Here is a 16,736-nt window from a genome sequence, read left to right on the forward strand (position 1 = left end):
AAATCTTGTACAAAATATACACCCCTGAACTAAAATTGAAAATAAGGTAGTGTCGACTGATCCTTCTTCCCTTACCTCCTCTAGAGGCCTTTTAAGGGGCGTAACTAGTAGGATAAGTCATTAAACTATGATTACGAGATGTCCACATTAATTATTAACCTCTAGAGATGTATCAAGTGGTGTATCAAGACCAGGAAGTTCGGAAGCAACAACACCTTCATCAACTAGATCTTTGCCAACCACAGGGACAAGAATTTTGATTTCTTTAATCCTGCTTATTACATACACATCTTTCATAGTTTGCTTGGGCAAATAAATTCCATTTGAGATAGCTGAAGTTTGGATATTTTGTGTCACGCCAGACGCAAAACTTGTTTTGTGATGCAACTAAAAAAGGTGGGTATGAAGTTGGTTGTGGGGAAATTTTCACTTAGAATTGTTTGTTGGAATCACTGATATTTTGTTTTAGTAATTTGATCTGCTCTGTCTACTTTTCATGCAAAGTTTTTCAAATATAATAATCTTATTCTTGTTACTTACTAGCATCACCCAGCTCGTCAAGACCTATGTCAGCAGGGAACTCTGCTGCAAGCTCTATACTCAGAGCTGCTTTATTGACCACAAGAAATAGGTAAATGTATTTATATGAAAATTAGTTTTAGTTTTTATTGAGTTATATGTATCCTGTATAGTTATGAGGTACTTAACCAAGCTTCGTGAGATAAAAATTAAATGATATTTTGGTATTTATGATATCTCATACTTGATTAATTCTTAATTAAAAGTAAAGGGTGTGTTATGTCCTGTCTGTAGCTGAACTAATATGATTCTCCTTTATAGTGAAGCTTCTTATAAGTCCAGAAAAGGATTAGATTTATTAGATGAAATTGCCCCTACAAAAAAATTGTCCGTATTAAAACCAAAGGGGTAGTTTCACGAAATGCATTTGAACTGAACTTATTGAACCGCATATTTTTTGCTAGTTAATGGGTTAAACTATACATATGTATATGGCATATATTTGAAAGAAATTTAATTTTCTACCACGTAGTCTTGATATTCTAAATACTATGTGGTAGAAAATTGTAATTTTTTCAAATAAATGCTATATTAATGTAGTTTAACCAATTAACCAGGAAAAAATATGCGGTTCACTAAATCAAGTTCAAATGCCTTTCGTGAAACTACCCCTTTTGAGTGAAGGGTTGTTATTGTCACCCCTCCCTCCCTTCTCTCAAGTGCACCTGAAGGCACTTAGAAGCGTAGGCGCTCAGGGAGTAAGGGAGGGGACAATGGGCAATTAATTCAATATAAGAGTTATCAAAGAAAGGGCATGAAATCCAGTTTAATCCAATAAATTTGTAGGAAATTATAAAGGGATTGTTAATTGAATAATAGATTTCAATAGCGTCATGTAAAGTGAAATCACAACTTGTTTTTGATGAAATATATTGGGGTTTTTTGGTGTGATTTTTATATTGAAAGATTATTGGACCCGGCCAGCTGCTAGCAAGAATATGACTGCCCCTTTTTATTCTGTTTATTTCCCTTGCCCCCACCTCCCTTCTCCCCCCCCCCGTGTGCTACATTCCAAACTAACACACCGAGTGTTTATTTCCCTTCCCCCCACTTCCCTTATCCTCGTCTGCAATATTCAAAACATATATAACGATTAGCGGCATTCTATGCGCAAGTCTCAAAACTCAGTCAGAAACTGCTAAATTCTTGCACATTCCCTATAAGCCAGTCCCCAAAGTGTGAGACTCCTAAAAATTGAATATTCGATCCATTGTCCCCTCCCTTACTCCCTGGTAGGCGCTAGTATTTTCTATAAAAGCTTTTGAAATTTACTTTATTCCAGGCCTAATTTACGTCGGATAGAAGCTGATCTGGATCTGGCTTTCTTGTCATCCGATACCATCGATGTTGAGTTCTCTTCAGGTGCGAGTTTATTTTATGCGTTTTAGATGTTTTTCAAAAAATAAAACAAGGATGGCAACATATATAAGTAGCGGTGACTACTCAAGTCCAAACACAAAGAAACATTGGCTATACACACTCTGGGTGTGTATCCACAAGTACATATATAATCAAAGAATTACTTAATTTAGATGATGATAGTGATATTGAAGAGAATAGTGATCCTGAATCTATGTATGATACAACTATTGAAGGTATTTATGATAGTGATATTGAAGAGAAAAGTGATCCTGAATCTATGTATGATACTACTATTGAAGGTATTTATGATAGTGATATTGAAGAGAATAGTGATCCTGAATCTATGTATGATACTACTATTGAAGGTATTTATGATAGTAATATTGAAGAGAATAGTAATCCTGAATCTATGTATGATACTACTATTGAAGGTATTTATGATAGTGATATTGAAGAGAATAGTAATCCTGAATCTATGTATGATACAACTATTGAAGGTATTTAAGATTGTGATATTGAAGAGAATAGTGATCCTGAATCTATGTATGATACAACTATTGAAGGTATTTATGATAGTGATATTGAAGAGAATAGTGATCCTGAATCTATGTATGATACTACTATTGAAGGTACTTATGATGGTAATATTGAAGAGAATAGTGATCCTGAATCTATGTATGATACTACTATTGAAGGTATTTATGATAGTGATATTGAAGAGAATAGTAATCCTGAATCTATGTATGATACAACTATTGAAGGTATTTAAGATTGTGATATTGAAGAGAATAGTGATCCTGAATCTATGTATGATACAACTATTGAAGGTATTTATGATAGTGATATTGAAGAGAATAGTGATCCTGAATCTATGTATGATACTACTATTGAAGGTATTTATGATTGTGATATTGAAGAGAATAGTGATCCTGAATCTATGTATGATACAACTATTGAAGGTATTTATGATAGGAATATTGAAGAGAATAGTGATCCTGAATCTATGTATGATACAACTATTGAAGGTATTTATGATAGGAATATTGAAGAGAATAGTGATCCTGAATCTATGTATGATACTACTATTGAAGGTATTGAAAACAATTTCATTAGTTTGTCAGTATCTCCGTTGGTTGCAAACTTAACTCTGATTCAAACGGGTAATAATAATGAAAAAGAGGGCCATTTTTTTGCTTATTTTTAATAAAGTTGTGTGTACGCGTTAAGTCAAATGCGCTTTAAAAGAACAGTTTGACTTAATAAACGCTAACACACATCATTACAGAAAATAAGCTAAAAAATCCTCTTTGTTATAAGAAGTGTTATGGCACCTTAACATATAGTGCAGTTATGAATTTAGGTATATACTTCATTAGCTATGTGAATTGCCCTCTTGGCATACAGCCATCATAAATGTCAAGATTTTCATTTTAGTCAAAATTATACTGATTTAATAGATTTAAAACCATCAATGGGCTATGAAACCAAAAAAAATTCCGAAAACTAATCCGGAGTAATTAGACCTTTAGTTGCTGAATTAAATAAATGGATAATAGGAGAAAAAAAAATAACTGCCTTGTGCACTAAAATGTTTAGAAGGTATATTTCTATCTTGAAATTAACATGGTCGGAGTTTTTGTTCATTTCGTTCTTATTGGTCCAAGGTTGAGTTAGCATCTATATATACTATATTTATTTAGATATTGATAGTGATCTGGCCCTGAATAGTTCCCCTGACAGCAGGCTTCACAGATGCCTAAGTTCTTGTCCCATTGGTTGCAGAGGTGGGTCAAATTTTTAATGGGGACTAGTTGCTTCGACCCTATATTCTAAGAAAGATCTGGGATGTCAGGAAAATAGTCTATAAACATGTATAAGACCACTATTTTCAGAGACCTTAAGCTTCAGATAAAAAGAAACCTCACTATTTTATATTATAAGATGTGAATTTTTTTAAAATTGCGCTGAAATTAGATAAAACTTTTGCATATGTTTGACCATAAACTTTTAAGCATTGGGGGGGGGGGGGGGGGCGGGGGCGTAATGACAGCTAAACTTTAACAGTGAGCAAAATGGTCTAAATGTTGCGCTAGATTCTTGAAACTTGGTACATAAGCCTAGTCCCATAGGTACTTCATCTAAAGGGCAAAAAATCAACAACAAAAATTTTTAGGTTTGGTTAGGCAAGACAATCCCTGCGGAAATGGGGGTTTTTAGGCTCTTTTGGTCTATTTCGATGTAGAAACTTACCTTAAACTGTTTTTTTCTTAGGTTTTTTTTCTTCAATACAACTTGTCTATTCACAAGGACATTATTTAAGATGATTCAGCAAGTCGGTGACCGACCTCAACGGGCTATGGGAGGTGCCCACAGGGGTTAAGTGCATTTTTTTCTAAAGTTTGTGTTATATATCAAAATATAGGTTTTTTGAGTTTCGGTCCCAAACTTTCTGAATCATCTTAAATAGTGTCCTTATGAATAGACGTAGTTTATTCAAGGAAAAAACTTAAGAAAAAAAACAATAAAAGTAAGTTTCTACATTAAAATAGTCCAAAATAGATTTTAAATGGCCTAAAAATCCCATTTCCGCAGGGTTTTCTTACCTAAGCTAAAAATAAAAAAAATAAACTGCGAACCAAAAAAATAGGCAAATCTGAATTTGCAGAATAGCAGCTTTAATATTCATTTAGGATTATTTTACTGTAAATATAAAATGTAGATGCATCTTTTCCACTTTTCTTCTGTTTTAAAGATTGATTCTGATAAAGGGGGAGGTCATTTTCTAGTAAATTCCGTAAAGGTGTGTAAAGGTGTGTGTGTTATAAGGCCTAAAAATAGTAGTAGAACGATAAGGTGCTCCCTATTGTTCTATTCAATAGGGAATACAAATATATAGAGCACCTTATCGTTCTACTACTATTTTTAGGCCTTATAACACACACACCTTTACGGAATTTACTAGAAAATGACCTCCCCCTTAACAATTTTTTAAGGTATTTATGCATTAATTGTTATGAAATGTGGTATAAGGTAGAAATTAAAGATTTTTTAAAATAAGAAATATTAGAAAAAAGAAATTCGACCCCTATCACTTTAGAGGACAGTTGCTGACCTCCAGTCTTATGGATGAAGCCAAATATATATTAAAAATAATAATTACTCACAAAAGTATACAAAAATGCTTTTTAATGTGTTAAAAAAATCCATTTTAAAATCTTGGTTTTGAGGATGATGGCCTTTAAGATGCTCCTATGGGTAGTGATGGTAAGCCAAATGTTATCAAAGTGCATGACCATGATGACAACTTATATATTGAACTATGGTCCAATTTTTGTATTCATAGCAGCCTCCAGCCAAGCAGTATTAACAAAGAAAAAAATTGCAATTTTAATTACTCCAATGCATAAGGTAAATACTGTCATTTAAGAAGATGTTTATATTTCTTGTCGGCTGGCTCCAGTGGAGATTGCTATGACTACAAAAAATGGTACATAGGTTGATAGACAAGTTGTTGTAATGGGCCTGTACTTAGATAACATTTGGTTCACCATCATCACCAATAGGAGCATCTGAAAGGACATCATCCTCAAAATCAGGATTTTAAAATGTTTTTTTTTAACACATTAATAAGCATTTTTGTATACTTTTCAGGGTAATTTTTATCTTTAACATGTATTAGGCTACATCCATTCAACTGGAGGTCAGCAGCTGACCTCTAAAGTGATAGGGGAATAAGGGATGAATTTCTTTTTTTCTAATATTTCTTTTTTAGAAAAATCATTATTTTCTACCTTATACTACATTTCATAATAGTTAATGCATAAAATTGTGAATTTATCAGAATCAATCTTTGAGATCTTGTGCTTCATTGGTGCTGATTAATAAAAAATCAACGGTGGAAACTTGTAACAAAAAGATGCATCTACATATTATATTTACAGTAAATTCGTCCCAAATGAATAATGAAGCTGCCATTTTGAAAATTCGGATTTGCCTATTTTTTTGGTTCGCAGTTTATGTACTAAGTTTCAAGAATCTACCTCATTATTTAGACCATTTTGCACACTGTTTTAGTTAAGATGTCATTACACCCCCCCCCCCAAACCACAGTTAGTTAATATTATTTTAAATTTATTTCGCTTGTTGGCTATACCTTATTCCTGGAAAAACGGATTTAATATAAAACCCACTTAGTTAAATGTTGTTTTCACCCTTACATCCAGGTTGGCGTAAAAAAGCCTAAAAAACAGGTTTTTAAAAAAATTGTAATTAAGGAACATTCCGTATTTTTCCACTATTTTAAAAAAAATATAAATGAGTAAAAAATTGGTTGGGAAATATACAACCCTAAAATAATAATAATTTCTTTATAGGCAACCTTCGTCCCAGTGAAATTACTATTTTTGAAAGTAAATGTACAAAGAGACTTCTCAAACCAGGTAAGAAAAGTTATCTATAATACAAAGTAGCTTGTTGTCTGTCCGTCTGTCTGTCCCTTAAGATCTCGGTAACCACTGAACCGATCGGATTCTACTCTTCAGGGTATATACCTACTGGTCCTGTGGTGGTTTTAGGCTATTTTCTTGGGTGGTGGGACACCCCCACCCCCCAAAAAAAGATTTTCATATTTTTTTTCTAATTTAAATGTTTTTTATGTTTTTATATATTTTTATATTTTCAATTATTTTTTCTTTGTAAATTTCTTTTCTTATTTAAACTTTGTTTTATCAAATTCAAAAAGATTGTGAAACCTTTCTTCTCCTGCAGATGCGAAGCCCCAAAAAGGCTAATGGCAAAGAAATTTTTAAAAACATTAAAAAAAAATTCGAAGTTTTTAAATAATATAAATAAATAATAAAAGATATAAAATACAGAAAATATCTATAAAAAAATGTAAACAAAATTTTTAAAGTTCCCCCTTAAACCTTCAGGAGAAAAGCCCATAGAGGCTAGAGGCGAAGCCGCTAGATTATCATATTGTATTTAAAGACCACTTTTAACTGATGTTAAAATGAAAATTATTTGCATAACACCAATTTTGTTATTAACAAAACCAGGTATTTTAGTATTTTCTTCTTAATACTTGTGGAAAATTGTCTAGATGCTCTATATTAAGTTTTAGAAATGGTTTAAATCCAGAGGACATTTATCGGTCTCGAAGCCATACTGGAATAGTTATTTCTCGCATCGTATTATAAACGGCTTTCCGCGGATATAGAATGTACAATTATAAGATTAAAACTAGTTTTTTTTAGCCCCGAGGTGCCGTAGGCACCGGCTAAAAAACTGGTTTTAATCTTATGATTGTACATTTCTGATTTCTATATTCATAGAAAACTGGATATAATACGATGCTAGACATAGTTTTTTTCGTATGGATGAGAACCGGTTCCTATCCACCGGTCTCGAAGCCATACTGGAAAATAATATTCTAAAGCACCGGGAAAAAAATAAAAAGTGAAAATAACAAGGCTATTATAAGTATTATAAAAATAAAATGATAATAAGGGGTATTTTTCGTTTGTTTGTTTATCATTTTTCAAAACAAACCTTTGTACAGTAAAAAATAATAGAAGGTTGACAAGGATTAGATGTGATTTAATCGAAATATATTCCTACAAATTGAGCTGTGTGTTTTTCCTTGGATAGTCTCTTTTCATCATCGCTGCCGTGTATTATTCCGTTTATTATTTTAGATTAGTTAGCATTGGTATTGGGTACTGGGTAAATTGTTAGACTGATTAGTATTTATTTTAAGTTATTAATGATTTGAGTTTTATTTTTTAGGTGTCAAAGTCAACATGGAAAATCCAATAAATATAGATTTCAAACCATCGAATTTCAAGTAAGTTTTCAACATAAAAAGATTTATTTTATCGCATTTGGACGGATGGACTGACAGACAACGTGAATTATAGAGTAGACTTGTTAGTACTATACTACTTGAAAAATGTTAACATCCTTTAAACTAGTTATTTTTGTGTAGGAAAATTGGAGGTCGTGGAATTGGAATGCGTAGAACAAACGGCCGTCACCACCACCAGGCAGGACTATCCTTCTTGTTGAAAAGCTGCATTTAAATTTTATGAATTATCACGCGGCCAAACGTCCTATACGGACAACCTATTCATGTTTTACACGACCAATTCCAGGAAGGGAGGAGAATTTTATTTGAAATGGAAATTTAATACAGAAAATCTCAATTGTATTTTACAAAATAGCAGTCCAAACTGTGGTCAAACTTCATAGACTATTCAAATCTACATAAAACTAAGGGTAACTTTGTTTATCAACCATCTTATTGTTTTATGTCCCAGAAAATTTTTTAAACAACGCTTAACTTAAAGGTTTCGGCAATATTAATTTGCTAAATATATGAGAAAGCCAACTTATTATTTTACTGTAAAATATTTAACTGTTCTTTTTATTCATAAAGCCCTAGTTATAGAAATGAGAAAGATAGAGGATTAAATGTTCTCAGGCTAACTGCCCGAATTCAAGTAACCAAAACAGTGGTATAGCTGCCCCAACAAGCATGCCTCAACGCATAGCTTTGCTCCTGGATACGCCACCAGTAAGTTGAAGTTGTAATGCTATTCAATGATTCTTAATGTCCGTCAGTCACTATTTTTGTCTTGGCTGCTATTTAATATGAACTTCTGAAATTTCGGTGGTGATTAAAATTCTACGTGAACGTCACTTGTGGTTGTTTCTTCTTCCTTAAATAAAGTGACTACTTTTGAAATGCAAGCACGTCCACACCTATTAAGTTTTCCGCCTTATTTCATTTTACAATTTAGACTTATTTGCTAATGTCCGTTTGTCCGACTGAATGGTTTATTGAGCTAAGCTTTTGTTAAATGCTGTTATTTTTTTTAGGTTTCACATCAAGAAGCTTTGAAACACACATGGAATCCCCAGGATAGAAGCTTTAACGTCAGGTTTTATATATTTTTCTTTAGGAAAACTAAAGGTACATTATATCTGTTTCAAAAACCCTTTTAGTAAAGTAACAGGAACTGTGTGTCTGTGCCGCTAGTTTTATTATTTCACGCAACTACATAAGCATAGCCATGTATTTCATTCTGCGAGTAAGGTCACTGGAAAAAGTTTTGAAACGATGAAGTCTCTTTGACCAAAAATATTTTTTTGTTTAGAATGAGTGAGCAATGCCCATTTACGATAAGACGTCAACCCGTGGCCCAGTCGACTGATAGTGCCAGAACTATTCTGGGTAAGTATACATTTCAAGTATTACTTACAAACCGATTTATATACGGTGGATAAGAACCGGTTCTCAGCCATACTGAAAAATCTTGTAAGGCATCGTATTATATCCAGTTTTCTACGAATATAAAATGCACAATCATAATACCTAGTAAAACCAGTTTTGTTAGCCCGTCAAATGTATTTATATGAAATGGTCATAAATATAAACAGTTTGACTTCGAAAGCGCATTTGACTAAACAATAACACATTAACTACGGAAAATACGCGAAAAAATTACCCCCTTTCTCGAACACCGTTTGATATTGAACTGCTAGTGTTTTCTTTCGTGGCATAGAATTCTTTTGGTGTAGGCTAAGTTTTGATATTTTTCAGGCTACAGTTCTGGACTTCACATATTTGAGGTGACCTGGCCTGTCAAACAGAGAGGAACACATTCCATGGTTGGCGTGGCTACTGATAGACAAATACTTCATAGTGTAGGTTAGTATTATTCCATGGTTGGTGTAGCTACTCATAGATAAATACTTCATAGTGTAGGTTAGTATTATTCCATGGTTGTGTAGCTACTGATAGACAAATACTTCATAGTGTAGGTTAGTATTATTCCATGGTTGTGTAGCTACTGATAGACAAATACTTCATAGTGTAGGTTAGTATTATTCCATGGTTGTGTAGCTACAGATAGACAAATACTTCATAGTGTAGGTTAGTATTATTCCATGGTTGTGTAGCTACTGAGAGATAAATACTTCATAGTGTAGGTTAGTATTATTCCATGGTTGTGTAGCTACTGATAGACAAATACTTCATAGTGTAGGTTAGTATTATTCCATGGTTGTGTAGCTACTCATATACAGATACTTCATAGTGTAGGTTAATATTATTCCATGGTTGTGTAGCTACAGATAGACAAATACTTCATAGTGTAGGTTAGTATTATTCCATGGTTGGTGTAGCTACAGATAGACAAATACTTCATAGTGTAGGTTAGTATTATTCCATGGTTGGTGTAGCTACTCATAGACAAATACTTCATAGTGTAGGTAAGTATTATTCCATGGTTGTGTAGCTACTGAGAGATAAATACTTCATAGTGTAGGTTAGTATTATTCCATGGTTGTTTTGCTACTCATAGACAAATACTTCATAGTGTAGGTTAGTATTATTCCATGGTTGTGTAGCTACTCATAGACAGATACTTTATAGTGTAGGTTAGTATTATTCCATGGTTGTGTAGCTACTCATAGACAAATACTTCATAGTGTAGGTTAGTATTATTCCATGGTTTGCGTAGCTACTGATAGACAAATACTTCATAGTGTAGGGTAGTATTATTCCATGGTTGTGTAGCTACTCATAGACAAATACTTCATAGTGTAGGTTAATATTATTCCATGGTTGTGTAGCTACTCATAGATAAATACTTCATAGTGTAGGGTAATATTATTCCATGGTTGTGTAGCTACTCATAGACAAATACTTCATAGTGTAGGGTAATATTATTCCATGGTTGTGTAGCTACTCATAGACAAATACTTCATAGTGTAGGTTAGTATTATTCCATGGTTGTGTAGCTACTCATAGACATATACTTCATAGTGTAGGTCAGTATTATTCCATGGTTGGTGTAGCTCTGATAGACAAATACTTCATAGTGTAGGTTAGTATTATTCCATGGTTGTGTTGCTACTCATAGACAGATACTTTATAGTGTAGGCTAGTATTATTCCATGGTTGTGTTGCTACTCATATACAGATACTTCATAGTGTAGGTTAGTATTATTCCATGGTTGTGTAGCTACTGATAGACAGATACTTCATAGTGTAGGTTAGTATTATTCCATGGTTGTGTAGCTACTGATAGACAAATACTTCATAGTGTAGGTTAGTATTATTCCATGGTTGTATAGCTACTGAGAGATAAATACTACATAGTGTAGGTTAGTATTATTCCATGGTTGTGTAGCTACAGATAGACAAATACTTCATAGTGTAGGTTAGTATTATTCCATGGTTGTGTAGCTACTGATAGACAAATACTTCATAGTGTAGGTTAGTATTATTCCATGGTTGTGTAGCTACAGATAGACAAATACTTCCTAGTGTAGGTTAGTATTATTCCATGGTTGTGTAGCTACTGAGAGATAAATACTTCATAGTGTAGGTTAGTATTATTCCATGGTTGTGTAGCTACTGATAGACAAATACTTCATAGTGTAGGTTAGTATTATTCCATGGTTGTGTAGCTACTCATATACAGATACTTCATAGTGTAGGTTAATATTATTCCATGGTTGTGTAGCTACAGATAGACAAATACTTCATAGTGTAGGTTAGTATTATTCCATGGTTGGTGTAGCTACTCATAGACAAATACTTCATAGTGTAGGTTAATATTATTCCATGGTGGTGTAGCTACTAATAGACAAATACTTCATAGTGTAGGTTAGTATTATTCCATGGTTGTGTAGCTACTAATAGACAAATAATTCATTGTGTAGGTTAGTATTATTCCATGGTTGTGTAGCTACTCATAGATAAATACATCATAGTGTAGGTTAATATTATTCCATGGTTGTGTAGCTACTCTTAGAAAAATACTTCATAGTGTAGGTTAATATTATTCCATGGTTGTGTAGCTACTCATAGATAAATACTTCATAGTGTAGGTTAGTATTATTCCATGGTTGTGTAGCTACTGATACAGATACTTCATAGTGTAGGTTAGTATTATTCCATGGTTGTGTAGCTACTGATAGACAAATACTTCATAGTGTAGGTTAGTATTATTCCATGGTTGTGTAGCTACAGATAGACAAATACTTCATAGTGTAGGTTAGTATTATTCCATGGTTGTGTAGCTACTGAGAGATAAATACTTCATAGTGTAGGTTAGTATTATTCCATGGTTGTGTAGCTACTGATAGACAAATACTTCATAGTGTAGGTTAGTATTATTCCATGGTTGTGTAGCTACTCATATACAGATACTTCATAGTGTAGGTTAATATTATTCCATGGTTGTGTAGCTACTCATAGACAAATACTTCATAGTGTAGGTTAGTATTATTCCATGGTTGTGTAGCTACTGAGAGATAAATACTTCATAGTGTAGGTTAGTATTATTCCATGGTTGGTGTAGCTACTCAGACAAATACTTCATAGTGTAGGTTAGTATTATTCCATGGTTGTGTAGCTACTGATAGACAGATACTTCATAGTGTAGGTTAGTATTATTCCATGGTTGTGTAGCTACTGAGAGATAAATACTTCATAGTGTAGGTTAGTATTATTCCATGGTTGGTGTAGCTACTCATAGACAAATACTTCATAGTGTAGGTTATTATTATTCCATGGTTGTGTAGCTACTCATAGACAAATACTTCATAGTGTAGGTTAGTATTATTCCATGGTTGTGTAGCTACTGAGAGACAAATACTTCATAGTGTAGGTTAGTATTATTCCATGGTCGTGTAGCTACTGATAGACAAATACTTCATAGTGTAGGTTAGTATTATTCCATGATTGTGTAGCTACTAATAGATAAATACTTCATAGTGTAGGTTAGTATTATTCCATGGTTGTGTAGCTACTCATAGACAAATACTTCATAGTGTAGGTTAGTATTATTCCATGGTTGTGTAGCTACTCATAGACAAATACTTCATAGTGTAGGTTAGTATTATTCCATGGTTGTGTTGCTACTCATAGACAAATACTTCATAGTGTAGGTTAGTATTATTCCATGGTTGTGTAGCTACTGAGAGATAAATACTTCATAGTGTAGGTTAGTATTATTCCATGGTTGTGTAGCTACTCATAGACATATACTTCATAGTGTAGGTTAGTATTATTCCATGGTTATGTAGCTACTGAGAGATAAATACTTCATAGTGTAGGTTAGTATTATTCCATGGTTGTGAAGCTACTGATAGACAAATACTTCATAGTGTAGGTTAGTATTATTCCATGGTTGTGTAGCTACTCATAGACAAATACTTCATAGTGTAGGTTAGTATTATTTCATGGTTGTGTTGCTACTCATAGACAAATACTTCATAGTGTAGGTTAGTATTATTCCATAGTTGTGTTGCTACTCATAGACAAATACTTCATAGTGTAGGTTAGTATTATTCCATGGTTGTGTAGCTACTCATAGACAGATACTTCATAGTGTAGGTTAGTATTATTACATGGTTGTGTAGCTACTCATAGACAAATACTTCATAGTGTAGGTTAGTATTATTCCATGGTTGGTGTAGCTACTCATAGACAAATACTTCATAGTGTAGGTTAGTATTATTCCATGGTTGTGTTGCTACTCATAGACAAATACTTCCTTTTAGTTTTGAATTATTCTACTAACGTTTCTTATTTAGGTTACAGCAGTTTGATAGGACTGTCAGACCAATCTTGGGGTTGGGATTTAATCAGGAAAATATTGCATGCAATAATTTTGATTAATAGGGTTGTTGTACTAAGCGTTCCAAAAAGAATACTTGCACTTTTTTAAAAATCTAAGGGGAGGTGCAGAGTGATTTTCAGTCAACCAAACCACAAATTAAGGACAGAGTCATAACTTAAGGGAGTTGTATATTTTTCTACAATCCCCCCCCCGCCCCCCCCGATTCGTTTGTAATAACCAACCCTGCATAAATTGCAATTTATTATTTGAAATTTACCTAATGCAATATTAAAATAGAATGAAAGCTTTCCACAACAGTGCTCAATTGGAGGGAAGAGATTATCCTGCTTTCAAGCCTAAAGGTATCATTTAATAACTTCTTATATTTTCATCTTAGAATTTTTTTTATTAAAAGCTTTGATTAAGTTAAAAGAACGTAAAACAAACTTTTAAATATTTTCCAATTTTCAAGCATGCAATTATGTTGGTAGAAAAAATTATTTTATTAAAACTGATTGTAGCAAATCTACAAAATTAAAGCTTTGTTTATTTTGATTAGGTACGGATTAACAAAGTTTTTCCTTTCCATGCTTGTATCTAGTGACTTTGTACAGTTTAGTATTCAGATATAAAATTATTTTAGATTTCAATGTGAAGAAAAGTTTTCAGCTTGTGTTGGATTGTGACGCTGGCACCCTGGGATTTATCCAGAATGGCGTCTGGTTGGGCGTGGCTCATTCTAATCTCAAGGTAACTTGTCTCAATCAAGGGAGGCGTTAGCTATTTGATTTTTTGCTTGAAATTAATATTGGCAAAATAAAACTTTAACATCAACCTGCTTCTATGAAGCAATAATTGGGTTTTTAGATATTTTGTTTTTTCTCTTTGCAATGGATGCTCTATTACGCAAATATAGGATTTTTTTTGTTTTTCCCTAAACTCTGAAGAAATAAATTGAATGACTACTTGTTTAAAGTATTACCGAATGTCGCCTTTTTTGATGGGCAGGCACCTATGTGAACAGAATCGATATTACTAGGATGTTGCACAAGATTTTCATCTTTTCTCTATCCACCCCCTTTACCCCATCCCCTCCTACTGAATGAACGAAGTCACCAATATATCCATGTATTCTATAACCATTATGGGCACAACAGCTATAGAGAAGACATAATGTTTTAATTTTAGAACAAGACGCTGTACCCGACAGTGAGCAGTGTGTGGGGACATTGTGAAGTGAAGCTGCGCTACCATGGAGGTATTGATGCTGGTGTTGTGCCCAGGCTCATGGATATCACCAAAGTCACCATTAAGGAATCTTCATTATCAATAAATGTTTATTGTGTTCAAAATTAAATTAAACAACATTTATAATTCGAAGTTTTTATAAGGCAAATTAAGTAAATATTTTATTTTTTAATTTCTGTTGCGCAAATACAATTTGAATAAAAAATGCCTGACTATTTTTAATTTGACGTCTTTGGTCGCAAAAGAATCTATTTACAAAGACTGAGGACGATAGTATTAGTTTAACATAATCAAAATTAACGGATTTTTGGATAGTATAAATGTAGAAATGCCATAAAATAGATTAAGTCTAGATACTGTAGTAGCCCTCGCCGCTGGCAGCTACTAGGGTCCGAACACGACAGCCGTGGAGAACTGTAGATCAATCATTACAATTAAACAATCAGAATAATTTGCCACAATTAACATGAATTTATCATTCGGAGGGACTTTACATGGCTTCGCCCCTTTATACAGGGATTTTCTGGGACAGGCCTAACTAGGAGCGAAGCGACTCTACAGCCAGGGAAAGTAGGGAGGGGATACCACAATACCATATATCGCATTATTCATTTCTTACGTTTAATTTAGTAACTTTGACTTAAAATGATGTTGCTATAATTGATCGGATCGAAAATTCTTTTAATTTGGACGTCTTATTAAGTCTGATTGGTTATCTTGAGTCAGAGATGTCCTAGCTTTTTTATTGGGTGGGGGGGGGGGGGTTAATCAACCCTTTACCCTCCCACCTTGGGCGTCCATGACTTGAGTAATAAGATATATTGACTTTGCTTTAATTGATAATGAACAACTTAAACTTCAGACCGCATTGACAACTGCCGCTAAATCATCTAGCGGCTCTACCACCACCGGCGGTTCTGTTGGCGGCTTACCCAACCATGAACTCATCAATTCAAATATACATAAACTACCTATTAGTGGACTTATGAAGACCTTTCTCATTGGATCTTCACCAAACGTTAAGTGCTAATTATTTTTTGTTTTGTTTTGTTTTTTCATTCTGTTTTATTTTTTGGCGTAAAAAAGTATTTTTATTACCTAATATTTCAGCCGTTCTAATTGAAATCATGAACTTTTTGTATTTAAATGTACATTATTTTTTTTCAAGTCTTCCTTTGTTACTTTTTTAAAGAAAGAAAATTCAAATATATTTTTAATGCAAATTTAGTTTTTGTGCATTATATAGTCGTGTTATATCCAGTTTGTAATTTTACCATTAGAGTTGTAAATAGAAATAAATCTAGTTCTGTTAACATTTTGTTAGTGCCTATACAATTAGCATTCAGGATCAGGTTGTACGTCCGTCAATTGAGAAGATCAGACATTTGTCGGACAATGGTGTAGTTGTGGAGTAACTACGCTAATGTTGGATTTATTACTTGGATCTTGTACCGGATTATCATGTATTCCATTGAAGTGAAACTTTAGGGGGGCTATAACGATGGTCTCCCCGTATATCCCATCTTCCACCTTTTTACTAATGGTCACACTGCTGAATTAATAATAGGAGGAATTGCAACCTTAATTGACGACAATGTTACCCCGGTCATAATATCAACGTAAATTCCTCATCTATTCAACTTGTATGCATATTGGTTTTAACTTAAATTCTTGAAGTTGCGTTTTTTAAATTGTGCATTGTGTTGAAACCACCTTACATCAATTTCATCCACAAGTTGGCTTTCCTTTTATTAGTAGCTAGTGAAGCTGTTCTAAAATTTACTGCTGTCCAAAATGCTAAGGGTGAAATGTTATTTATGAACAATGGTATTTCTCTAATCCAGGTGATGATTCATGTTTGATGGGGTTGAGAGGTATTCTCCCCCCCCCCCCCGGCCCCCCCTCGCCTCC

At 33.4% G+C, this 16,736-nt stretch overlaps 1 protein-coding gene across 2 annotated transcripts; it reads left to right on the plus strand.

Moving 5' to 3' along the window:
• Positions 1–522: 522 nt before the first annotated feature.
• On the plus strand, positions 523–16,138 carry LOC145321575 (uncharacterized). Of its 2 annotated transcripts, none has more exons than XM_080163015.1 (16): positions 523–631; positions 1,862–1,941; positions 2,112–2,174; positions 3,642–3,725; positions 6,315–6,380; positions 7,729–7,786; positions 7,928–7,985; positions 8,423–8,515; positions 8,821–8,882; positions 9,099–9,175; positions 9,545–9,652; positions 13,552–13,604; positions 13,873–13,939; positions 14,221–14,327; positions 14,766–14,889; positions 15,686–16,138. In XM_080163015.1, the coding sequence occupies exons 1-16, from the start codon at positions 567–569 to the stop codon at positions 15,853–15,855; spliced, it is 1,335 nt and encodes a 444-aa protein (XP_080019141.1). In that variant the 5' UTR covers positions 523–566; the 3' UTR covers positions 15,856–16,138. The 2 variants fall into 2 exon arrangements, with proteins under 2 accessions (XP_080019141.1, XP_080019142.1); XM_080163016.1 differs by lacking the exon at positions 2,112–2,174 and adding an exon at positions 2,511–2,570.
• The last annotated feature ends 598 nt before the right edge of the window (positions 16,139–16,736 follow it).

The sequence above is a fragment of the Acartia tonsa genome, chromosome 6, assembly GCF_053477335.1.
Source record: "Acartia tonsa isolate MP-2025a chromosome 6, ASM5347733v1, whole genome shotgun sequence".
Lineage (NCBI taxonomy): Eukaryota > Metazoa > Arthropoda > Copepoda > Calanoida > Acartiidae > Acartia > Acartia tonsa.